This window comes from Rissa tridactyla, chromosome 3 (genome assembly GCF_028500815.1).
Source record: "Rissa tridactyla isolate bRisTri1 chromosome 3, bRisTri1.patW.cur.20221130, whole genome shotgun sequence".
Lineage (NCBI taxonomy): Eukaryota > Metazoa > Chordata > Aves > Charadriiformes > Laridae > Rissa > Rissa tridactyla.
Genome location: NC_071468.1, coordinates 20,342,971 through 20,370,128, shown reverse-complemented (window position 1 = coordinate 20,370,128; position 27,158 = coordinate 20,342,971). Strand labels below are relative to the sequence as shown.

Below are 27,158 nucleotides of genomic sequence, written 5' to 3'. Positions count from 1 at the left end.
AAGTACTACATGGAAGAACCTGAATAAAGCAAATCTTTAGTTTAGATTTTAATACTTGATTAAAAGGTCCAAAACATTTTTTTCTAACACCGTTCTCCTGGTTGCTAGAACACAGGAAGAGATATATTTGGATAAAAAAAAAAATCAGACCAAAACCAACCACCAACAACAAGAAATCCCAACCCTTGGTTTTTCACAGTATTGAAAGAGCTAATGAAGCTTGTTTGTGGAAAATAGATGAAGTGCCAGCAGGGAGGAATTCACTATTGAAAAAGTTGACTAGCAATTGTCGACTGAGCTGTATTTAGTCCTTTCCACCCAAAAGCCATGTCAGGCAAGCCAAGCCAACGGGGAGGAGTGGGGAACGTGAATTATTACTGAGCAGAGGTAGAGTCTGATTTTATTTTTTTTTTTTCAAGAATGCACAGTAATAGAATAAAGATTTGGGATGTGGGGGTTTTTTTTTTTTGATATTAAAATCCTGTCTACCTGTATCTAAGATGGCATGTGCCTGACCTAGCCACTGAGACAGATGCACCCAGAGCCAAACCAGTTCACTCTAAGAAAACCAAAGCCATGCTCCTACTGGGGAACATACATACACAACAGCATCTACAATGCGCTGGGGTGAAGACGCTGGTTGAGCTCGTTTCAAAAGCCAGATAAAAGCACCGTGATTAGTGGGTCAGCCACTAATCCACACAGCAAGGTGAGAATTACAAAATTTCAGGTGCAAGAGCTGCTTCAAGCCAGTGCATCTTTCTAAATGCTACACGTTAACCACTCATGCAGTTCTTCTAGGGGTTGAAATGCAGGTGATGTAGCATATGAGGTCATAATGCCAAGGAGATTCTTCCTAAACAGAGCATTATTATGTGGCTTCTGAGCTTCGCCAGGGATGCTGTAGTCAATAGAAGTTGAGGGGGTCTTCCCATTTCACAGTACTGAGGATAGAGCTTGAACTAGAAAAGATTTATGTCCAAGCATAAGGATTTTATTTTATTTTTAAAGAAACTAAGATGGAGGGAGGGGAGTCTTGTCTAGAGAATGCAGTAGGGGTGCTTTTCTCACTCTGTGACAGCAAGCAGTAGGGAATGTGTTATTTTGTCATGTCAGATTTCCTCAGCATAAGCAGCTCATGATAGTTTTGTGATGGAAGTTAAGTTAGAGAAAAACTGACAGAACTGTGATTTCCCAAAGGAAACAAAGCAAACATAATCTACTTTGAAAAAAATCTGATTTTATTTTTGTATTGAAAAGACCTGTCACTTTAAATAGATGTTTATTTCCATTCATGGTCTCGACCAGTGTTGTGTGTTAACATTATTCAGAACTGTATAAAAAGCCATTTGTGTTACATCCGTTAACATCCTAGAACACTTGGAGCAGGGGGAGGGGTTTGAAGCAGCTTAACATTAAAAATAGGATGTTCCCAAAAAACTTACAACTGATGCGGCATCTTCTATTCTAATTTTATAGGAGCTGAAGCATATTGCAAATACAACTCAAGTTATTTGGTCTTCAAAAAAACCACTTTAAAACCAGATTGCTTTCATAGCAATATTGAAGCTGTCAGCTGAGAGAACACACACATACACTCTTGTGTGTGCAAACACACACATGGAGAACCACACTGAGCACAACTGGAACACCCCATTCAGTATTTGGATTACGTATGCGTTCTTCTGAATCCATGATTGCTGTAATTAAAAATGCTAGTTGCTTTTTCTTTTTTTTTTTTTTTAATATATACACGGTTTCCATGGAAACCCAAGATTCTGCACAATCAACTGACATTTATTACTCATGGTGCTGTGAAGTTCTCTCGTGAAAGGGCCAAATTCCAAAACCTTTACTCAAACATGCACATACCTAACCAAGGCCAATGAACAGGGGAGAAGATGGTTTAGAAAAGAGGTTGCAAGGTCAAGGTCTAGATTTGAAAAATCACATGACAGATTGTCATTCAAAAAAAAGGTTTTTAAATCATTCTTTGGTTTATTTCCATGAGTCTCAATACTGTCCGAAAAGCCCAGAGACAGTCACATGAGAAACCATAGCTCTAAAGCAAGCCCACAGCATTTTTAAATCTTGTGTATTAAGTGTTCAGAAGACTACAGGAATTCAGAGTACCCCTTACATTCATGTCCCCAAAAATCTAGTAACTGCTTAAGTGCATGCACTGAGGCATGACCGGCATGCCTGTTAATTCATATTGTTCAAGTTAAGAGTAAATATAGCTGCAAAAAACCCCACCCACCTATAATTAAATGGTCATTACTAGCAATACTATAGTGACTGTCTTGTTATTAAAGAAATGCAGACGTGGTTTCTGCCTGTTTGGCGCTCTCAGCCAAAAGGAAACTGTCCGCTCGATTTAGAAAGAAAGCAAATTTTAAGAGTCCAAGGGAGTTTAATATTTCCGTGTTCCCAGGGTCAATTATTACTGTAAAGATGTAGACAAATGGCAAGTATACGAAAGCATCTCTCTTACATTCCAAGGTTTGGAAGTCAAAAGCAGACTTAACTTCCTTACACTTAAATGTTATGGTAGGCTTGGAAAACCAGTAAGAAGTGATACAATATTTCCATGAAAAGCAAAGTAGAACTAAGTCTAACTGGCATTTGGATGCAAGTAGTTTTTGCTATGCTTTATGTAAGGCAGATTTTATTGCAAAGATAGTTACCAGTCTACTAGTAGGAAGAAAAATACAGGCAACTATACTCAGAGAAGATGGCTGATAATTACTAGTGACAACTTCCATTTTTCAGAATAACTCATCTTTAATGTACTTTCTGGAAACAGCATTTTAATCACTGGTTTTCACTTCCTTTCCCATCACACATTAAGCATCAAAAATCAAGACTGGACAAAATGAATTGTGGATATTTACCAACTAACAACATCTCATATTCCAATGTTATTTTTAACTGGAACAAATATAGGTCATTCTCTATAACCTACTGCCAGTGGTTGTTTATAAATATCTGCTTGCTGCAATAAACACTGGTCATTGAAATATTCATTTGCAATAACTACTTGGCACTAGGTTAATATACTTGTAAAGTTTAATGGAAGTGCTTCTGATGCACACACAAGCACTTAAAACATCAGACTTTTAAAACTTCGTTTGGAGGGGGTTTAATATCTATAGTTAAAGTTTTCATGAGCATTTCTGAAAGCATTAAATCTCTTCGGAAGTTTAGAGGCTCCTGTCTCAGCACATCTAAGTTTCTCAACAATTACAGAATAGCTAATTTAACATTCTTGCTCCCTATGCTGAGACAACACGGTACCAAAATTTAGCTATAAAAAGAGGCATTTTTGGTCAGACTGACCCCCAGCTGTCCCTTAACAAAAAAGCAACACAGCTCCAACCTGTCTCCTCCCTCCAGAAAAAGACACCTAAGGCAACAAATTTACATTTGCCAGAGTATCAGGTGTTTCTCCGTTTGTGGCAACTGTGTACATGCCCACTTAGAGAACTACAGTATGAAAGCCCCACCACCACCACCACCTTTAAGGATAAACCACACCTCAGAAGCCAGTTTAGGCAGCAGTGCGTACGGAACCACATTTACATTGAAACAGTGTGTTAAAGCCATTCCAGCTAGTTAAACTAGTTTCTAAAAATGTTTAATCGAAATTCCTAATTGCAGGAAAGAAAAAAAAAAAGTAATCTTAACGTAGAGAGAGGCAAAAAGATGCAAAGATAACCACCACGATGATCCAATAGCAAAAGCTCCCGTTTAAAGGTTTTCTTATGCTAAAAAAGGCACACAACCCCTTGTGAACTAGAGACAAAAGCTAGCAGTACTACAGCAATAAACCCAGAAGAAAAAGCCTACCAGAATTACCCAATTGCCTACTGGGAAGGAACAATGAAGTAGACAGGCTGCTCTTGCTCTGTTTTGTTTGCAGGGAAGTGGTCAAATTTAATAGTCAAATTTAGCCACATTAAGAAACATTTAACAAAAGCTACCCCAAGAAACCAGAACAAAACCTGACCTTTGGGTCAAAAGGCCACAGACAGGCCTTTCCATAGCATGTAGCTGAGTGAGTTCAGAGATTGGCAATGAAAGAAAAAAAGCTTTAGACATGTGACGGGAACAAGCTTTGGGATTTATCGAACAGTCACACCAAGCTTCTCCAGCACACGCACTCCCTTTTCTTGGTATTCTTGTCGGGTCATCCAGAAGTTGTCTTTGTCTTTCATGATGTCTGCTAGAACTGCACCACCCAAAAACACCATGTGCTTTCGACGAGGTGGATCTTCAATTCGGATCTTAAATTTCTAAGAAAAAGAAAAGAAACTGTTACGAGGATTCTTGAAATAAAGCCTTTCAAAATAAAATTGTGCTTTCCACCAGAACAATGAAATGGAAACCCTTTAGTGAGAAAAAATGCAACCAAAATACTGAAATGCTAGCATAGGGCACTCTGCATGAGCTTCCAGCTTGCGCAACCAAAGTAAAATAACTACTTTGCACTGGAAATTAGAGACAGCTATTGACACTTTCCCCAAAATTATACATTCGGTGTATCCACAAAAAGCCCAGGAGTCAGAATGAAAAAATACGGTCTTTAATTTTGTATTTCATGAACATGGTAAAGAGTGAAATACTTCCAAAGCTTCGATGGCTAAAATTATCAGAAGTTACCAGATCATCAAATCACAAAATACTTTAGAATTATACCAAGTTGTAGAAGGGCAGATGGAACAGATTTTAAATTTACACAATCTAAACCAGCTTAACTAATTAATATTCCCTTAAATTCTTCAATGCTAAAGCCCTAACTTCAAGAGAAAAAATGGGTACAGTCAAAGCTATGTGTGAAATACTGTTTTTAACTTAAAACATCGGGTACAATTGAATTGTTACATATAGCTGCAAAAGATCTTCAGAGAACGCTGTATTAAGAACTAGGGAAGTTCAATTCAGTTCAACATTAGAAACTCCACTCACAGGAAATTTCTCTGTAAATGCCTCCCCCTTGAAAAGCAGACAGCATTACAACGCAGTGCTACCTCTGTAACATGAGTGTGGCTGTTTTCCGCTTATCAGGGTAACCACTGAACAAGGGAAATTTATTCCACTTGAAGGTGTGTGAGAACTCTAGCTTTTTACTTTTGAGTATTTCACTTATAGCATGAACCAAAGCTTTCAAAAATAAATAAAAAAAAAATGTAATTTTTGCTCAATGGTGATTTCTAAGGCACAAAAACTCATTAGCTTTGTTAAACCTATATTACAAGTTGTGCCCTAGCATTTAACAGCCCGTTTTACATTCAAACTAACTGAAGAGTTCAGGAATTACTTGCTATTAGCAAGGACTAGAAGGTGGCTTTCTTGCAGATATATACACAAGCCACCTACTCGAAAGGAACTGAGAGGCAGCAATTTTGCAAGTTGCATGGAGGGCCACACGCCGCTTCTGCCATTTCTGACTACTTGGTTCCCTCTAGTGGGGATTCAGGATAAATCGCTGCCCCACACAAATAAAGCCGCAACTCGCCACCTACCGAGAGTTTTTCCACGTCTCCTTTCAGAACTCGTTCCAGGTAGAGCTGTTTAAGTTCCCGCTCCAGTCGCGAAGGCAGCCCGGGGTACATGGTGGACCCTCCAGACAGCACGATGTGCTTGTAGAATTCAGACCTGACCAAAAAAAGAAAATAGTCTTTCTAGTGTCATATAGTACACTTTACAGAGCACAAATAGGTACAGGAGGGTAAATACAAATCTAAAAAATGGTCACTACACAAAAACCGCTTTTGTGTGTGTGTGGCAGAATTGCTCATGCTTTTCCAGGTGTCCTAGAAAGCAGCATTAAAAAAAAAAGTCCGACAACAAAACTGCACTTTCAAGATATTATCCTTGCTTGTTCATACCAAATTCGTCAAGTTTCCAGATGACCCATTAAGCTCCAAGGAGTCATCTCAGATTGACCCCCACTCCTAGTATATACTCTCCCCCAGCAGCACAGATATTTGCGTCCAAAGCAAGAGATGTTATTTTGTTTGAACGCAGTTTTCATGTCACCCTGCACCCTGTCAGAGGATTTTAAGCGTTCCGCTCTTACCTGGTATCAATGTCAGCAGCCTGGATGGTGTTAAACAGCAATTCAGCCACACCGACCCCCTCTACATTGATTAAGTGAGGCTGGAAGAGAGCCTCCGGTGCTTCAAACCGTTCTCCACCGACTTTGATAATCCTGCCATCTGGGAGCTAGTGAAGAAAACACACCATTTAGAAGACTACTTTTAGCCACTTGGATACTAAACAAAGCCAGAGGAAATGACCTACGTTGTTCCCTAATGTTTTAAACAGGAAATTGTTGATAATTGTCACTGCTGCAAGAAGTCATTTGGTACTACTGAAGGAAGATACAAATTCTTCAATCATTACGCAATTTACTTAGCGACATCAGGGACCAGATACATCGATAATGACGTACCAAAACACATTTCGTTGCAATACAGCTCCTAATATTGATTTAAAAGTCGATCTTACAGCAAGAGTAATGCTTTCCTGCAAGATCTTTTCTTCTGTGTGCGATCACAGGAAGTTTCCTCTAAGAGCAAGTTTACCATTCTTATCACTAGATACCAGCCTCATGTGTCACTGCCAGATGGATGAAACTGAAACAATCTGACATGCTAGAGTAAGTCCACTTTCTCTATAAGTTCCCATAATTTAATACTCAAATTTCAAGGATCTACACTGACAAAAATGACTAAAGTCTTACGGAAAATGGGGGGGAAGGAGGGGAAGTGCGCTACTGCCAAGAAAAACGTAAAAGGAATCAAAGCTAAATGCTACCTGAATTTAAATTTCTGAAGTTTAGGACAAGAAAAGCTCTTAAGACACCCACCGTGTAGGATTCAACTAGTACTGTGGTCTCTAGTGCCAGTTTCTGCTCCTGTTCAATGTTGTATCCAACGTAACATAGTTTTTCCTTGATCATGCGAACCGTCTCAAAATCAGCAGAATGGTTGAAAGCATACCCTCGCAGTAAGAGGAGCTAAGAGAGAACACATTAGGTTAGCAGTAAATGAGAGGAACAGCCAGGATCTCTTTATCAGTAGACGTCTACATTCAAACATGTATCATTAAAAGTCTGTCTCCCTTTTTTAACTGCAAATTTAGTATTAAGTCAAATCTATCACAGTGTATCCGTTATTACCAGAAAAAGTAGAATAGCAGCAGCATTACTCCATGTTGGAAATTTCCTTCTTCACTACAATTTTCAGTATAATCATTAAAAAGACAAGTGAAAGATAACCAAAAGAATTCTTATATATAGGACTTCACTTCAGAACACTCTGGTATTCTGGTTTAATCATCAAATTTGCCAATCCAGAATGTTGCTTCTATTTTTTTAAAAAGCAGATATTCTATGAAACATACTGTCTTATTTAATAGTCTTATTTAATAATGTAATCACTACACTATTTTCCACACTGTAAGAAAAAGTCTTTCTGCAAATAGATGAATAGAACTGATAGAATACAATTTTGTTTTCATTTTATGTACGAAGAAAGCCAACTTCGGAGTTTTTCCTTCCCAAATACGGAATAAAATCTCTTCCTACAAGATTGCTACTAAGAAAATGTGAAGTCTCTGAATAGTATCGATAATATCACACGTGATTTAGATGAGGAAACATAATAAGGATAGACCGAAGCAATACAGAGAATACAATACAGAGTTCTTTATGTAATTACCACATAAATAATAAAGGAAAAACGTATAGAGGTTTCTTGCTATCAAGGGATTTTAACTTGAACCAATGTACCACAGATATCAGCCTCAACCTTAAAAATTCTTCCCACTTACCTTAATGAGGTACCTAGTGATATCCCTCCCAGCGATATCTAACCGTCTGGTGAGATGAGGGAGAGAGAAACCTTCATAAACTGGGCAAATATGAGTTACACCATCTCCAGAGTCCACAACAACACCAGTCAACAAACCTAAAAGAAGGAGGGGGGGGGGAGAAGTACAACTTTTATTAGCACTTTCATAAATAGAGCAGAATAGTAGTGTGTTTAAGATAGTTTTTTTTTTTCATTGTAATTTTAATACAACCTCTGTTCCCTCAGTGATCACTTTGGTAAAAGAAGTCACAATTTAAAATTCAGTTATTTTCATTCAGCTGGATTTTAAACTTAATGTTTTCATAGTAACAAATGCTTTCATACATGTGTTTTTAAAGTATTACCTCTACTTTTTCCTAGATGCTTATAACTCTACCGTTCACAATTTTATCTGTTGTTTTGACATATTAAATTGCACTCTAATTAAAGAGACTATCTAATATCATTAAATGCTTGTTGGGGCATAAATTCCTCCTCAGATTCAGTTGTATGTGTGCAACCTTATATTCATTTCTCAAATATGAAGAAACCTAGAGGTATTCAGGCCACAAGTTCACCTTGTTACAATTGTAAGGACTTGTTGATTTTGGCTGGTATTCGAAAAACAAAACAATGCTTTCATAAGGTAGAGAATTTTGGACTATAGAGCAGACATCTAATTTTTTTTCCCACAGAAAAAGCGTTAGGCTGAATCAGATCCACTTTCATAGACTAAAGAAGTGAACTCTGGTGAAAAAAGTTTACCATAAACCCATTAAATTCTAAGGAATACAAAAACTGAGATACCATAAGCATGTAGAAACAGAAGCTTCTATATTTCACTAACAAAATAAGTAAGAAGCCGAATTAACAGTGAAAGTTGACTAGAAAACAGTTTCCTAGTTTCTCCCAAGCTACCTAAAGCAAGAAAATATATTTTAAGGGGAGACATTAAAATAACAAAGGAACATTTAATACATAATGGCAAGCAAGGTGCATTGGTTTGGCTACTGTAATTTGCTCAAGCTTTGTAAAGAGAAGGCAAACAAATTGGTTATTTGCCTCAAACGAACCAAAGAACACACCTTGGTTCAGTTGTGCGATCAGATCTTCAGATTTATTAGTGAACTGGAATAACGGCTACGCAAATGCAACAAGTCTTGCAGTCGGACTCACGCAGTAAGGAAGGAAACAGTCAGTCACAAGGGACTACACCTAACTCCAAAAGGCTGTTGTGAGGAATTGCTAAAGAATTTCCTAATTAGAACTAGGTTTTGATACATAAACCCCTTCGCCTTTAAAAGGCACACGTGCACACAGAATTCCAGGCAAAAGCAACAATTAGTCTTAAGAGAGCTTTAACAGCAGGAACAAAATGTGGTGCACTGAAGTAAAGCATGTCTCTGTATATAATTCTAGCCGCTACTTTAATCTTTAATGTAATGTAAATAAGTAGGATGTTTTAAAGGGCTTTTTTTTTTTTATTTTACTTTCAAAAGCAAATGTTCTATTTATGTGCAACTTGGTTTTTATATTTTAGAAGGTCTTCAACTTTGTTTTAGATGATAATATGTAGAAACACCATGAACTGCTCTAAGCCATTTGGCATTTTGTTAGTCACAAAGTAATTGCACACTATATGGTAAAATACATGTACAATTATAGCAGAGTTTAAGACTATATGTGCTAGTCAATTAAATACTTATAAGGAATCAAACAAAAGAAAAAGCAAGGGGGAGGAAAAAAAAAAAGAGTAATAGCACAGATTGCAGCAAATAAAATTAACATCCAGGTCTGCAAATATGGTTTTGGTTCAACTAGTTTTAATGACTTGCGTAACAGGACCACCCTTCCAGTATCCCATCACTTTTGCATAGAAACTATGGTGACATATTAGTGGACAAGGGTATTTATGTGCTGCTATGTGACAGCTAAACACACCGAGCCACTAGTAAACAGATATATGGAGTCATGTTATTAGAACTGATGTGCTGGAGTAACTTCTTAAAATCCTAGATGGATTGCAGTCAATGGTAGAATTTCTGTCGAATTCAGTGAATCTGTAATTTGCTCCTCAGGCTGAGGATCATTTGTTCTAGTTTACCTACAGCAAAGGAATCTTTTTTTTTTTTTTTAAACTAAAAATAGTGCAAAAGTCACCTAGCCATCATCTTGAAATTCACTTATGGTAATGAATTTTTCCTTTATGAGGAAATCAAAAGCATGCCATTAAGACTTGATGCCAAAGGCTAAATGACTACACCCTGAAACAATGACAGTTTTGATAAACCAGGTTTTTGCATTTACAAGCATGTCTCCACCATTGGTTCATGAAAATAACACCAACAGTGGTACCTATCAGTAGTTCCTCAAAAGAAAAAGCCAGCCCTTAAGTCAGAGCTGAGCTCACAAGAGCGTTGAATTGAGACCCATTAATACCATGTTAGTACTTTGGCTCAGCAACACATTTATAAACTAAACAGATCTTAAGTTATCTTTGCCTACCTTGAGCATACAAAGTAAGAACAGCCTGAATGGCTACATACACCCCAGAAAACTGGTATGTCTCAAACATAACCTGTAAGATGAAGGCAAAAAATTAACATCCAAAACAGGCCAAATACTTAAAAGAAACTTCAGAGATGCTTGAAAACCGTATTTCTAGAATTCTGTATTTTTGCTAATCAAAAACAGTTTCCAAGAAATTTCATCACACAGATCCTACACAAACATTAGAAACCTACTTGCTTTATGGCAGTAAGTAGTACATTCAGTTCTATACCTTACCTGTTCACACAAGACAAGCCATATGAAATATTCCACATCCGTTTAGCAATGAAAGCGAATGCTTACAAGAAACCCACACACCAATTTCTGCAGCTTTACTAAGCCGTTTTCCAAAGTGCTTAATGAGTGGGAGGCAGTACTTGTAGACCAGCCAAGTACTTCATTACTGAAGCATGACTTGGGAATAGAGTGTTTGTTAAAGGTGTATGCTCTAAGTCTAACGAAGCGGTTTTTTTTATTCTTCCTATCAACGCTTACAGACTTTGTACAACTGCAAACCATGTCAAGTAAAGACCAAACAGACTCCTACAGGTATGAGTCGAGAATCAGCCCAGTGTCACAGGTTGTTCTCTGCATCTGGGCTGCCTTCTTCCCTTCTTTAAAGCACAACTGATGACAAACTTGTAGGATGAGTGCAAAACCCACTTCAATGGAAATAGCACAGGTAGGGCTAACTCCGTTACCACATACAGAAAACCACACGTTTGCAGAACTCTTACTGAAACACGAAAAATAACTGCCTGTCTTGTAGATTAGGTTCCCCTAACCATTAAACTAGTTTCAGTGAAGAAACAGTCTCTAAGATTAAAGGATGTACAGTTTATAAGATCTTGGCTTCTTTATAAACACAAAAAAGGCCAAGTAAACAAACCATACTGTACAGCAGTTTTCCCCTCAAAATGCTTTACCAGGAAAAATGGCTGAACTCTGATTATTCCAGCACATACAGAAGTTTTGCTTTTGCTATTCTGCAGCCTCCTGAGCACTTCTGCAATTTCTAGGATTAGAAACTGATTAAATCCTGAGTACTCCCACAGCTCAAGTAAAAGATATCCAAATATTTTTAAAGAAAAAAAGCTGATGCCTGACAATTTTAGAATTCTGAACTATTTAAAGACCCTCCTCTGTTAGAATAGCATGATTTTAAACGGCTGGCCCATAGCGAAAAACCTGATCCTTGCAAAGTCAAGTTAATTATTTCATAGCTGTATCAAGCACACTGCAAAACCCCTGGGAGGACTGACGCCGCCTTTCTCGGGATATTTGCTGTGAGTGCAAAGTATAGCAGAAGTCAAGTGGAAAGGGACCCAGACAGGGTGAGCTGCAGAGCACCCTGCCATAAGAACATCACGCTTCAGGTTTTTATCAGCCCCCAATGTGAACTAGGTAATATAAAAGGAAATTTAATACAGCAGTCAGGCGCACGGGCTAAGGATGAGCAAGACATTACAAGGCTGGCTAGTAAATTCTGTACTGGCCACAATTTCGCACATACGCAATACCTTCAGAAACAAGAAGCAGAAGTGTCTGCCAGAAAAGGAACAGTTGAAAGGGCAACTGCTCAAAAAGAGATCCCATTTGAACAGTAGTTGTCTAAAACCAACACTATTCCAATGGATGAGTCTTTCAAACAGCCCGAGTGCTTACAAAATTAAAAACTAATTTAAGAAAAATCTAAATTGTCATCTTCATACAACAAAATGAATATTCAAATGGCATTAGTTACTGCCTTCACATGTTGTACTAAACCCTAGAAGCCACAGCAAAACCCTTTTATAACCTATATGCAGGCATTTGGGGGGGTTGTTATTCTTTCTTTCAAGACATCTAGGTCTGTTCTATTTGACAAGAGAAATGCCTTGACGCGGGACATATGCATTAACAAATCTTATGATGTAAACACTGAGCAGGATGTTCTGAAAAGATTCTTCTTCTTGTGACAGCAGCTTTTGGATTACCTACAAAGTGATGTTCTAATTGGGCACAGAAAGGAAGAACTAAAAATTAGGGGAAAAAAAAGATAAAGAATACTAGGTTGGAATTAAGAGAAGTGACTGTGCTAGAGTATCTTCACAGCTACATGATATGCCATTGCAGTCCGGCTGCTCCTGGGGGTATTACAGAATGAGAACACAGCAGATAACCGGAGCCAAACAAACAGCAAACACTCACTTAAGCTGAGGAGCAACCAGTGTCTTGTAGGTGCTATGAAAGAAACAGCACTTTTTAAATATATGTATTTTACAATGTAGCTATCATGTGAACACTTGCTGCTGCTACTATGTAGCTGAGTTGATAGAGCGATGGGGTGAGGAAAGAGAATTACTGGAGTAGAATGAAGTACATTGTATGTAATTATCTATAATCTTGATATGGTCCAGATGACTAAGCTTTTCTTTTAAAATGCTGCTGCACTGTATCACAAAATGGAGAGACATTATTATATTTACTGCAGGCTTTAGGAAAACTCTTAGTTCAGTCCTCTGCTTCATACTGTGCTAGCCTTCCTGAAAAGGAGGAGTCCGTGTCAAAAGTGGAGAGAGTATAAGTATGTTGCAGTTAAAAACTAAATATTGCTAGTCTTCATAACACTGTGATCCATTCAAAATGTTAATAGAAACAGTGAGCTTCTCTAACTCAAATCTGAATTTACAAAAACGGATTCTAGGTCTCCCTAATCCTCTGGATTATGATTCAGTATGCACAATCTCTAGAGTGGTTTTAAAAAAGCAAATGGAGCAATACAAATATTTTATCAGGCTTCAGAAGCCATGAAAGACTTTTGAATTTATGGATTACTAAATCCCAGAATAACTAAAACCCAGCCTTTTGTGTTTAGCAGGAAGACAGAAACAAGAACACTATTGTAGACAGCTGAAAAGCAAAGAAGGCTGAACAGGAAATTCAACCATTCCTGCTACAGGGAGGCCACCCACAATAATCTGCTATGTCTATCACACCGCAGCTGACTGATATACAATAGACGGTATTACTAATGTTGCATTACATAATACTTTGGTAACAGGTCCCTAATGTCCACAATTGCTAAGAAATCCTGAATTTAGATTGTACAGTTTGATTTTTTTCACTGAAGTTTTTCCAACTTTGCTATACTTCATTTGCTCCCAAGTCACTGAAAGAAAAGAGTGCAAATATATTCACTGCCACACTGCAGAAAGCCCTGCTGTAGCTGTGACAACAAAAGGATTTCAAAGGAAAGGTCGGCAGGTAATGATAAAGGTAAATTCTTATTAGAACTAAGCAACGGATTTGGGAAAAATACATACATACAAAGCTTTCATATTCAAAGTTCTGATAAATGGATAAGGTTTCAGATTTAGAACCCATTTTTCCTGCCCTATCAGCTACTCTAACACTACATTTTTTTAGTTACATTTTTATTACACTGAACACTTACATTAATTGAAAATACCTATAATGCTTGAGAAAAAAAAAACGAACAATGAGACAGGAAACTAAAGTTTTTGTTCTTGTCAAACGTTACTGCTCTTCAAAAATCAAGTCTTTGTCACATGGTACTAGAGCTAAACAACGTATATTTGACAACCTCCATTAATGTAAGGTTCAGACGGAGCTTAGGTCGCAGAGGCCAGCACTGTAAGATCGAGGATCCAAGAACCAGGCTTTCCTTCTTAGGAGGCTTTAATTGATAATCCCTAGCATTAATCAAAGATTAGTGAATTGGTTGTCATCACACCTTTGTCTCAGCTACCTCCAACAACACTGCTCCATCTGGTAGGCATCATCTTGCTCAAGCCTCATTTTCCTCTGAAGCATTAGTGGCTTACAGAAGTCCAAGTCATTTAGAGTAATTAATATTCATCTAATAGCTAGAATTGGCTATATTGATATATATCTTGGATACATGAAGATAAACATGTATTTCCAATTCTGCATCTTACTGGCGATATGGCTTGAGCCTGCTTATAGCTTTTGAATAAAGTCAGCTTGTTTGAATTTAACCACAGTAGCCTTCATGACTATGGCTGAGGATGAGTTTTGGTTAGAAAACAGGAGAATTGCTTTGCCTCAGACGGTTACCAGGTGTTCCAAGAAGTTACAATCTCTTAGCGATGCTTCAATGACAGTATATATCAGTTTCTATTAGACCGACATACCTCCACAATCTTCTCCCTATTTTTAGTTGGATTCATGGGAGGTTCTGTGAGTAGTATTTTACAATTTTTTGTGTCAATATTAAGTTTTTCTGGTCCAAACGTGTAATCCCAGAGGTGCTTCATATCATCCCAGTTCCGAACTATGCCATTCTCCATTGGATAATTAACTTCCAGCATTGATCGTAATTCACTTGCTTCATCGCCAACCATGAGATCCTGTAAAATTTTAATACAGAAACATGTCAATGCTTGCAAAGTTTTCCAAACACCAAAGTCCTCAAGAATGACAGTGAACTGCTCCAGCCTCTGTACAATTGTGTTCTTAAACAATACCCACATTTTAGAATCATTTTCGGGTACTTAAGAGAAAAGTAGAATACATTTTATGCAGTATTTAAATTTGGTTTTTACCCATCCCAAACCTTTTCCAAAGTAAACTTTGTTAATTCCATTCTCCAATTAACCTTAAACAAACAAAAAACCCTGCTATAGCTAGGCCACAAAGACCTTTATAAGTACAGATGTTTCTCCACTGACACCTCCAAAATTCTTCAGTCAAATACTAATTTCAAAAGGCCAAGATGCAAAATAGCACATAAGGGTAGTAGGTGGGATTGGCAGAATATTTTTCCATGCATGTTGCAAATTTCTGTGCACAATACCAAAAAAGGAATAATGAGTGGTGAATAAGCATACCGAACAGTAGCAAAAGCAAATAAGAGATTAGAAGTTCCACACTAGACATTAAAAGAAACAATGGTTTACATATTGCCTATGTCAGTAGGGTGCAGAGAGACATATTTAAATATAAAATATACCCTCGTCTATTCCATGCCAGAAGGCCCAAGCGAAAAACCCCAGTAATGCATTCTTACACAAATACAACCAACTAATGCATAGTCTGTATAGTCATTTCACACTGATTAAGCAATCTGTTTCTTAAAGTTAGTTATGCAAACATTGCACATTCAAATTAGTAGCACTGTATCTTCTCCTTTCCCACGTATTTCCCAGAGGAAGTATGCACAGTAACATCTTATCTTTGCTCCCTATTATATCCCATACTTTTCTAAATAAACCTTAACTGACTTGCTCATATTTAGCTTGTAAGAGCATGTTTCTAAGTACCAATAACACTGTTTTCATACTAGTATTATATTCATTTCATTGCAAAAAACCCCAGCTTCATATAAAAGTATGCCACCACTTTGCAGTTACTGTGGCATAGAAAACTTTGACGTGAGGGTTACTCAGCCTACTATTCAACGCTAGGGAAAAAAGATGCACAATGAAAAATCCAGCATCCAGTTTACAAGTTTCCTTTTATAAAAGTAACCTAAATAGTTACTGTTGACCATAAAAAAGGAAGTTAAATGAAAATAATTTAAATCAAACCATTCCACTTCCACCCCCTCTCCCTGACAAGGCATTTTATTTGTTCTCCCTTCCACAGTAGGTCACACATCAGTTCTCTACTGTACAGAAGACAAAAGTCAAGACTCTAACATTTTAAATCAAACGTACTCTAGTGAAACAGTACTATGAAAACTCCACCACGCAGCCACGTTACTCCTGAAAATTTAAGACAGCAGAAACTCCAGCAGTTAGCAGAATCAGAAGCCTTTGTTTGTGCGTTATTCTCTGAGGATCTATGCTGCCGAACAGGACATGGCTCAGGGAAAGCCACTATTCAAATGTGCAACAGAAGTTGCACAGAACTTTCAAGTCCTTTTAAAATTAAGTTAAAGGGCAGAACAACCATTCTCCAGAGCACGCTAACAAACATGCGCACTTCATAGCTGAAGAGGAAGAAGGACAGCACAAGTGAATTTGCAGAGAGGAACCCGTATCATGACATTCAATGTTTCCACCACTTTGGTACTCAGTAGTATTTCTCTAACTGAAATCTGAAAGTTGTTTCAAGCTCTTGGTTTGTAATATTAAATAGAGCAATTTCTACCATTAAAGATGCCGAGTTCAGGTTGATCTTTTAAGAGTTATTCTTAACATCTTGCAAACCTAGACGTTATGTAGCATTTAGAAGCAATACATAAAATATTCTCATTAATTAGTTGCTAGTAAACCAAAGCAATGAACAACGTCCAAAATAAGTGTGTATTCAAATGTAAAATGTAGAACAAGACAGAACAATGAATAGCATCAAAAAATAACATAACAGCTACTAGGTCCCATCAAGCAAAAATGGTAAACAAACAGCACAGGGGCACCTCACTTACCATCTTTTTGTTATTCTACTTCAACGGGTCAAGAAAGGTGAAGAAAGAAGGTAGAAGCAAGAAAGTCAGAAAAGGCCTAAATGAAATTCTCAAATTATTTTAATTACACAGTAGATATAGGCTGAAAAGAGACGCACGTACAGCAGGAAGTGATCTGAGTTAGTTTAGTTAGGGCCAAACTAACATTCTCAGGCTCACAGATTAAAATGTCTCTTTAAAGGAAGCTATAGCTACTTGTCAGCAGCATGTCATGTTTAAGCATCTTACGTTGCAAACAAGATCAGTATATCTGCCTGTTTCTCATAAATAGGATTCTGTGCATAAATATTCTGTAACACTGGAGTTTTAGCCCGGGCAAGGCATTTATCTGAACTAGACAAGACTCTGCACAAGGCATTTGATCATAACTAGCTCTGACAAATGCTAAATTTAAATTTTGTTTTAAAAATTCCGCTTTAAATACCTGAGAACTGAAAACTGTAACATAAAAGCATTCACCTATAAGCAGGCTAATCTGTTCATATATCACGGAACAAATACACAAAAAGAATCAAATAAGAGATATTTACTTAAATTATGGCCCCTACTCTCAGCATGGAAATAAAACAATCATGAAGTGCAGCAGTAAGAGCAGTGTCTCAAAGCTCTTTCCCTACAACAAACTATGGAGGTAGGAAAATACGATAATTAAAGCAGCCAGGAAGCACTATGAGAAATTTGAAGTGTATGTGTACAAACATTGTCCAAAATTATACTAAAGCCATTTTCATGAGTACTGAGATTTTTCCTCCTTTGATTAAATTTACTTTGAGTAACCTAAACTGTCAAAAGCCATCTGATAACTATCAGCGCCATTAAGGCAAATCTACTTATTCTGCACATTGTGTCAGAGGAAAAGCACGTAGAGCTTCTGGCAGCTGCCTTTGCCCAGGCAGTACCAAAGAGGCTGGTCAGAGCACGGCCCTCTTCCTCACTTCAAATCCAGAGAACAACCTTCTCCAAGCTGTGTTTGGCAGAAACTGAGCAGAACTGCAGGACACAGACTATGGCTCAGCAGGTCACTGGGTCTGATCTGCCCTAAAATCCTGATTGTTTTAGCTACTCATCAGTTCCACCTTACTAGGAAGGAAACCTGCTTCCCCAAACCTGCTTCAAAGCTTGCCAAGCCAGTAAAAGCTAAGAGCAGCATCTATGCTTCTGATTTTAGAGTTTTAAGGTTGCAATTTTAAGCAAAATAATCTCAGTAATAACTGAATTTTTATATTTATGTCACGAACTGGGGACTCTGAGTAGGAGAAAAAGCTATGTCCCTGCTGCTCTTTCCTTCCAAAAGGAAAACATGGACAAGGCAACTTGAAATCAGCAACTCAATAGATGGATGATAACCAGTTTTGATCAGCTTCCAGATTCTCTTCACAGAGTTTCTGAATTTCACAGGAATGACAGCTTTTCTGAATAGTTTTGAAAAGTTAAACTGATAATCTTCTTGACAGCTTCCTTTACTCAGTTTGAAACTTATCCCATAAGAATTTGCAGTGAATGGCTAGAATTGAGTTTTGGCATAAGACTCATCTCCTAAATTAAATTTTTTAGGAAATCTGCAAGAATCTCACAAAGAAAAACAGCTCTCACACTTAACAAGTCTTCCTACTGTATTATCCTACCAGGAAACCCAAAGTATCTATGGCAGGGATTTCTTCTCTTGATACAGTTTCCTTAAGAAAGAGTGACAAGCTATTATAGGCAGATGCTATAGAACTTCTAGGAAGAATCTAGGTGCAGTTTATACTCTCTAAAATACACCATGCTCAAGCAGAAGATGGGCAATGCACGCGAAATTATAGTTTACTGGTTCTTTCACACTAATCTCATAGCAACTAATCACGTACACCTCCTATCCTTCCAATTCAACACTGTCATCTGTAATGATATAAACAAAGTTATCAGGTAATCAGAGGATACCAAAACTGGCAAGACAGGCTGTATCAGATCAGCTGGAGAGAAAACATGACTTCAACAATGAGATTTCATGCAAGAGAGCTGGTGGTTTTTTGGGTTTTTTGGGTTTTTTTTTGTTTGTTTTTTTTTACTTAAGACTTGTAAATCACTGCATAACTTTCATAAAACTCTACCAGGATCTTTTTGAAGAAATTGTCACATTAGTTCAAGTAGATATCTGAAGAAACACTTCTCTCCATGTCTTGCAAGAAAAAGGAAGATGTTTTCTCTCTCTTCTTCCAAAAACTCCCATCTACTGTGAAGAGGAAAGATCTCCATCCTTTCAACCAAATTGTCCTAGCTGACACAAGGTTAGTGGTATTGCAATATTAAGAAAAACCCAAAAAACAATGAAACAAACCAAACCAGAAAAAAGAGTATTTTGGAAAGGTCTGATGTCTTTCATCCTCTTGACTTCCTAGTATGGCCTTCTGCTGATACTACTAACTTTTTACAGGCAGCAGCAGAAATCAGATAAGTGAAGTTCTCCTTGTCACCCACAGGGTTCTGAAAACAGGGAACAAGACTGGGCACATTATTTTTTTTTTCTTTTTACAAGCTGCTGCTCAGAAGCAACAAGGAAAGCAAAACTGAAAGCCTGTACATGTGTAGTTCTACTTGACCTTCACCAGACGAAGTGAGGGCTTCTACAGTTCTGCATTGCCTCCTGCTTCTCCCTCACGTTTCTCCTTCTGCCTTGCTCTGAAACCGGAGCCTGCACAATTGTCTACTAAGGCAGTCAAAACTTTACCTGACAAAGAAATCACTCTTTTTCAGCTGGATCAGCTCACTAAAGTGTCTCAACACATGACTGCACAAGCAGTACAACCAGCACAAGGTGAGAATGCGTGGCTACGAGCAAGAAGGTAGGATATGACCACAGCAGGGCCAAGACGTTTACTGAAGCCTGTATTGCAGAAGCAACTACTAACATTTGAAGCGTTACTCTGTAATTACAAAATAAAGTGAGAAAGGATAGCTCCCCAGATTTCAGAAAAAGATGCTCAAACAGTGGTGTCCCCCCCCATTCCAAGCTTGGAATAATGTCCCAACATGAAGCAGCCTGAACACAGCCTCCACTGGTGTGGAGTACCTACATCTATCAACAGCAAAAAGAAAAGAAAACAAAAACAATAGAAACAATGAAATGCAAACATGACCAAGGTTAAACACCTCATACAAGATCACCGATGATCAACTGTGAATAGAAAGCAAAGAGTATAGAAAGACCTGGAAGCTCCAGCAGTTCTTCAGCATTGTCTCAGAATCCCACAGTACAGCTTGGTGACAAACATCAACCACTTCCATCTGATTTCTGCCTTCTAATCTTGACATCATTTATGTATTGGCATTTGAAGCCCCTTTTTGCCCAGAACCACTTGAGCCCTACCTCAGTTGGACTATCTGAAGGCCTCCAGTGCTTCAGATTACACTCTTAATAACTTTGTAGTTTGTGACAAGCTAAAACCCAATACAGAAATGAATCAAGAGATACTGAAACAGCATAAAGGGGAATTAAGGAAAAAGCATTTCCAAACATTACATAAGTCAAAAGCTGTCCTAAATATTTTTATCTGTCAGAAAGGAATAATAATGAAAAAAAACCCACCAACTTACCTTGATTTCAATGTTTCCCACTTTAGCAGTTGATCTTATAATGGGTCTTCCAACCAAAGCTGGAAAAATGTGCTCCGGAAAATTTGAGCCTGCGTAGCCACATTTCACAAACTGAAAATGAATAAATAATTTTATTAGAATACGCATTACTTTTGTTTACCAATAGAAACCTGGTTTGGGGTAAAAAATTAGAACCCCAAATTTAAATGCATGTGTCCCACTGGAAACCAATTGGAGCTACACTTTCAAACCAATTTTACACATTTCAGACGACACATACATCTGTAGAACTGAATTAAAGTACCTTACAGAATGTTTTCTGAATCAGACTGTCAGATTTTTGAGAAACAGTATTAAAATAACTAAGTATGTTGAGAGGTGTAAAAGAGTCCAGCGTTTGAATTTGGATTCGTGCCGCTCTATAAAAAAGTTCTCTAGCAATATGAAACACATCATTTTGTAATGGATCACCTTATAATGAGTACCCAATGCGATCAAATTAAATCACCTCTCCAACTAGAGCACACAGTAGCATAATGAATTACACATCAGAAAAAAAACAAAATCTTGTGAATTCAGGTGTTACGCTGGTATAAAAAGTGTCTGACAGTAAACTAGCAGACGGTGCAATTCAGATGGATCTCTCAGAGTTTCATAATTTTCAGGGCTTCATTTAAGGAGAAAGACATGAGTTTGCAGTAAGCACTTCTAAAACCAACAGCACAACCAAAATCTCAGCTGATGGTAGTTCACACCAAACAGGATACTCTGAAAGAGCGTTTGTTACCAAAATACGTATGAAAGGAAGCTTTGTATCACTGGGTCCCAACATAGTATATACACTAAGAAAACAGCAAGGATTAACTGAGTGTAAAAAAAAAAAAAAATAAAATACAGTCACTAGAGGAAGCGGAGCTGTAAAACAAGTAACTTCATGCTGGCCCATTTAAAGTTCAATTTTAGCTCGGTGATCAGCACATTATGTTCTTCAGCTATCCTACTTGATATTCATATATCACACACTGATGTTCTGCTTGCAGCTCATCTAGAGCAGGCGTCTCTTTTTTTTTTTTTTTTTTTTTGATGCACACCTAGCGTACATGCCAGAACAACATCCTGCAGTCACAAACTAAACATTAAGCATTTTCATCTGCAAAATTACTCAACCGTCTAGGTGTGTAGCAGCAGCAACACAGCCTCACGGGATCATTCAGGTTGGAGGGAACCTCGGGAGCTCTCTCAGCCAACGCTGGGCTCAAAGCGGTCAACACTGAATTCAGACCAGGTTGCTTAGGGCTTTCACCAGTCAGGTGATGGAAGCCTCCAAGTACAGACAATTCACAGCCTCCTTGGGACCCTGTTCCAAAGCTTAATTCTCCATTTCAGGTTGTATTAAAAGCCATCTGCTAGAATTTCCAGAATGCTCACTGAATTTTTTTGAAGTGAGGTCTGAAGACTGCCACTGAAACAATTATCACAGCAAAGAGTACAGCTAATTGCAGCTGAAGGGAATTCTGCCATAACACTAACGGTAACATGAAAAGTCACCTTCTGTTGCTCTAAATTCTTCGCCTTACTGCAGTAAAAAGGGCACTTCTTTTAGAAAGAAATTTATAAAGCCAGTTACAGAAAGAGACAAGGGATATTTTAATTAAAGTTGGGCTAATACAGAGGGGAAGGGACTTTTTTTTGCTTTTTGTGACCCTAATTTCTTTCACCCATTCAGTGCTTGCTGTCTCCAAAGGCAGAGCTGCTTGGAATACCTGAGGAATGACACTACGTATACAACTCATTTCACTCGATCAAGGGTTCTCTGAAAAGGCAAGTATTTATCAAATCTTTTGCTTATACAAAGGCCAGAAGTACCTACAAGTTACACAGATCTTAGATCTTATCTGTGTATTCAAGAATGCAGTGCTGCAATGAGAAAGCAAAGAGTAGCCACATGCATTTTTGGATCACACCACCTGAATACACCAGAAGACTTTACCAGAAGTTTTCTACCAGAGGAAACATATGAGCCATTTTGAAGGACTGAGCTGAGTTCAAATAATGGCGTCCAAATTTATTTAAAAAATAAACTCCCTTTCAGTCTTAGCAAATTACTGCATTCCGGGCAATCACACAATTTTTGTTGTGACTACAATATTTGGGTACGCTAGTTATAAATTTCACCATGCAGGACCTCGGCAAGCTAGAAGGAAGTTCTATAAAACAGCCCACACAATCCCATCCTCCAGCGCAGAGTTTCAGAAATTGTTCTGAGTACAATCGTAAGCACCTCCAGGTAGCCCATGCACCTTTACATTTGCTTACAGCTTTTCCTCCTTCTCTTTCCCCCAGCATGAAGCAACTTCCCTAACAGTCATCACCAACTGTGTTGGCCAACAGAAGTAACAGGACCAGTAACTTACTAAATGAATCTTTACAACTCAAGCCACTGAAGCACCCCTCAGTAAGCTCCGCTACCCACACAACAACTACTGCACAAAATCAGTAAGTGCCTCTTGGTCAACCTTAAAAATACCTCCCCAAGTCACATACAACTATGCTGACCTAGAAAATCCCAGCCTACAAAAATACTCTTCTAAGTTATTACTATTCAAACTGCAATAGTAACTTCTAGCCCCTTTCCGCGTTAAAGCCTTGAAACACCTTCCCAGGTCATTAACAATGTTGGCAATTAACAAATCCTAGATTTTAAAAGCAGACTGTCATTTCTCCAACCAGCCTAAAACAAAATCAAAACCAGATCTAATCTATGTGAACTACAATAAGCACAATTAATCTTGGACATTCACGATCTGTTCCCTACCTCTTTCGGGCCAGAATAGAGCGCCTCAAAAATGACATTTTAACAAAGTTTGGTAAACTCAACAGGAGACAGATGGGGCAAAATTTTAACTCGCTCTCTTCCCTTTCAAATTTGAAGTTTACCCCCCCAGGCTACATGAAAATTTGGTGAAGATGAGAACGAGTCAGCCTTGTACATCAGCTTTCCCAAAAATGAGAACATCCCCAGCGTAGTATTTTCCCTGACGTGTTACTGAATACCCAGCTGGTTCAGTAGGTTCATGACGATGTAGCATTGGAAACTATGGCTGAAGAACCAGATTTGGTAAAACTGCCAACAGCTAAATGCACCTAAGAAACACAAACGTATCCGCAGAATAGATCTTGAACGATTTTCGATTTTTGAAGGGGTACAAGAAACATAAGATATTTCTCCCTTCCTCACAGATGATCCTCCAAAACCTTCAGTTAAGTGTCATGAACTGCAGTAGCTTGGAATACAATCAGCTTCTCTTTTCCTGTGCCAGACATTAAATACTCACTGTTCTTTCCACTCTCAATGTGAAACCTTCTAATAAAATTTAAGTATAGCACACTTGTTTCTCTTCTGTTCCTTATTGTGCACATCCCTTGGACGAATTATCAAATAATTTCAGTACAATGCTTAGTATATACACCATGTCTTGAACAGTAACACCAACACTCAATGAATTTACACATCTTTGTAAGGAAGCCAAGAGTTCATCATCATTCATTTTTGCAAGCATTTGATACACATTCAGAATATTTTAAGAATAGCTACTTAGCTTGCCTGTGTGCAAGACCACACATGTAAGAAGTTTTACCATATATAGTTTCTTCTCCATTTCACTGTGGTTTATACTGACTCTTTCACTTCCTACTGAGTCATCGAACAGTAAGAACTTGTATGTATAAGTACTCTTTCAAATGAAAAGAACAAGGAAGCTCGCAAACAGGTCACGTGACAAGTTTTAAAATGAACACCAATATTCTTATCAGGTCTCTGTGCCTGATTCTTTTGATTGATGCAACTCTCAAACAAAAACCCTAAACACAATTAGAGCAATTTTACAGGCCAAGTAACTTACAAGTTGTCCTCTACCAATAAGACCACCCATCTCTAATGCTTTAGACCTTTAAGATGCCATTGTCTGCCTCTCTGCTACACTATATGTTGCAAGAACTTCCTTCTAGTCACCTCTTCCTCATATATCGGTTGCAGCCAGATACATGAGAAGTCCTATTACAGCATAACAAGAACAGTAAATTTCAAAGACAAGCCTAAAGTTAAAATTGCACCTGATTTTTCTAAAGATATTCTCCATTTTTAGGTAATACTTCTGGCACCTGGCAAGAGATTTCATTTCAATCATGGTTTTACGTATGACATATCACAGCGTACCAGAAATCATTCTGACATAAAGCATCTCTTCTTTGCCATACAGAAAAAAATATTATTATAAAAATACTGGTTTGGCAATATAGGACCACTTGGTAATCTCAATACACAGTTGAGGCTCAAAAGCTTTACTGAATGGAATTTTCTTCAGCTTTTATTACCCCATTTCTAGTTCAATTATCCTGATACAACCTAGTATTTTGAGTTTACTGATTTAACAATGATTTCTTGACACTTTGGCTCTCCCACACGATGAACCCTGTGGCCGGGGTGCTTCCACGGGCATGTTGTTCTGCTCAGAGGCCAAACACAACCCAAAGTAGCACAAGCTGAAGTGACACAGGCCCCTCCCCTCGGCACCGCAGCAGCACTATAAAGGTACCTTCCACTGCTATAGTTATTTATATCCTGCCAGTACCACTCCCAGAGGAAACAAAAAATGGATCATTCCAAGATGTCTCTTGATGTAAAAGCACACACAGATATGTTACACTGTACAAAATCCATGTTGCAAACCCAGCTTGAGACGTCAGGTAAAAATAACAGCTTTTACCCCATGCCTCACAACTTACTGAGACCAGCCGCAGCACAACACTGCTGTCACTACTGATATATTAAATGTTTTACAACCCAATGATTTATCGCTACATAAAGGATCACACTAAAGGATGAAGCTCTAAAATTTCTTTAGGATGTGGGCTTGACAATAACAGTATTAAACAATGAAAAAAACAAAAACCCAACAAAAAAGCTTCCACATCCCTTTGTAAAAAGAAAATGGTAAATGCTTTCTTTTTTTCTTTCCTTTTTCTAAATGACAGTATAAAAAGTGCCCAAAGGCTCCAGACCCCAGTCCTATTAACAACTTTTGCTACAGGAAGAAAAACGAGAAGACATCAGAACTGTCAAACCCCAGAACTGTCAAATATGATGTTCTTCTTCCTGAACTGTTCTAATCATTTCAGATGCTAATTGGAAAACCCTCTAATTCAGGATGCTAAATCTCTAACGTCATCCTTTGTCTCAAATATTAAAAAAGAAAGAAAATCTTTATTGCAAAAATAATAATCACTTCCTTTTTTTTTTTCTGACATTCAAGAGATCTTTATATGCTGTCTGCTGTGTTAACTCTCCACATAACATTTCTTCACTGGGGGAAACCCTAGATTTCTAAACAAAATTCCCAAGTGGAAATACCCACCTATAGCATCTTATCTTTTTTTTGCTTTAAAACGGTATCTGACACTTCCTGTCGAGGCACCTCAATGCCTGTGTACCACTGACAAAAGTGTGAATTTCTAGTGGGTGCCTGCATGCTCATGGAGGGCAGAAAAGGGAAAAGGATGGGGAAAAAACCTTTGGGGTTCTCTTGATTTAAAAAACAATGCCAACCTTGAGCATGTTGCAGATGAGGAAGGTATTAATGAACGGTCCATTTTGACCAGTAGTTGCAAAATAAAATAATATCCTAAAAGTAATAATCCTGCATACAGAAACACATCCCTGATGGCTCAACGCACAACGCACTCATTCATAATTTTTTTAAAAATGGCATTTTTGGTTAAGCGCTCGTTGCCGCAGAGAGACATGCTCAGGTTATGTACAGAAATAAGATATTAATGAGAAATCAGCAAAATGCCGGGGAGTGACACACACACACCCCACACCAAAGACCTCCGAGGTAGATTTCCCTCAGAAACAAGGGAAGAACCGGCAAAAACCGCCGGGATCGGGGTTTTTCCGCCCCGAGCTCGCCCCGGCTCCATTCATTCCGCAGGCCCGCACCGCGCCACGGCGGGGCCGGAGCGGGCGGAAGGCGGCAAGGCCCCTCGGGAGATGGTGAAAGGGAAAGGCTGGGAGGGGGAAGGCGGCCGGGCCCGGTAGCGGCGACGGCAGGCCGGGCGCGGCCCGCGGGCGTGCCGGCAGGAAGCCGGGCCTTGTGCATTGGGGGGGGTGAGGGGTAGTCGCCCTGCTTCCCCTTCCCCGTCGGCAGGGCGGATCCCAGTGCCGGAGCGACTCACCCCGGTGCCGTTGTCGCACACGACCACCTTCCTGCCCAGCGTGTCCATCCCGCCGTCGCCGTCGTCGCCCCGACACCGACCCGGCCGCCGCCGCCTCAACCTCCGCCGGGCCCCCCCCGCCCCGCTCCGCGCGCGCCCGCCCGCCGGAAGCTGTCAGCCGCCCGCCACCGCCCAATCAACGCGGCGACACCCCCCCCTCCCCGCACGGCCGCCCGCCTCTTCCCGCCCCCGTTGCCATGGCGACGGGCCCGCGGCCTGCCCCGGCCCTCTCCCTGACAGGAAAGCGGCCCCAAAAACGAGCCCGACAGCCAGGTTTATTTTTTTTTATTTATTTTCGCGTTTCGCCGAGGCCCAGACGGGGACAGACAGACAGATCCTTTCTCTGCCGCCGCAGGAGCGCAGCATGAGGTGCCCGGGGCAGCCGCGGCAGGGAGCCAGGCGAGAGCAGCGTCCCTCACCTCATGAGGAGAGCAGGCCGCAGGCCCAGGGGCTGCCCACCTTCCTCC

General features: G+C 39.0%; 1 protein-coding gene across 2 annotated transcripts; it reads right to left on the bottom strand.

The window, feature by feature from the left end:
- Positions 1-1,220: 1,220 nt before the first annotated feature.
- Positions 1,221-26,785, bottom strand: ACTR2 (actin related protein 2). 2 transcript variants are annotated; one of them, XM_054195618.1, is made up of 10 exons: positions 26,653-26,785; positions 20,419-20,529; positions 16,804-16,818; positions 14,567-14,782; positions 10,365-10,437; positions 7,840-7,976; positions 6,875-7,024; positions 6,083-6,228; positions 5,526-5,658; positions 1,221-4,295 (listed from the first exon to the last, which is right to left on the bottom strand). In XM_054195618.1, exons 1-10 carry the CDS (start codon positions 26,698-26,700, stop codon positions 4,125-4,127), a joined length of 1,200 nt encoding a protein of 399 aa, XP_054051593.1. In that variant the 5' UTR covers positions 26,701-26,785; the 3' UTR covers positions 1,221-4,124. The 2 variants fall into 2 exon arrangements, with proteins under 2 accessions (XP_054051593.1, XP_054051594.1); XM_054195619.1 differs by lacking the exon at positions 16,804-16,818.
- Positions 26,786-27,158: the final 373 nt, after the last annotated feature.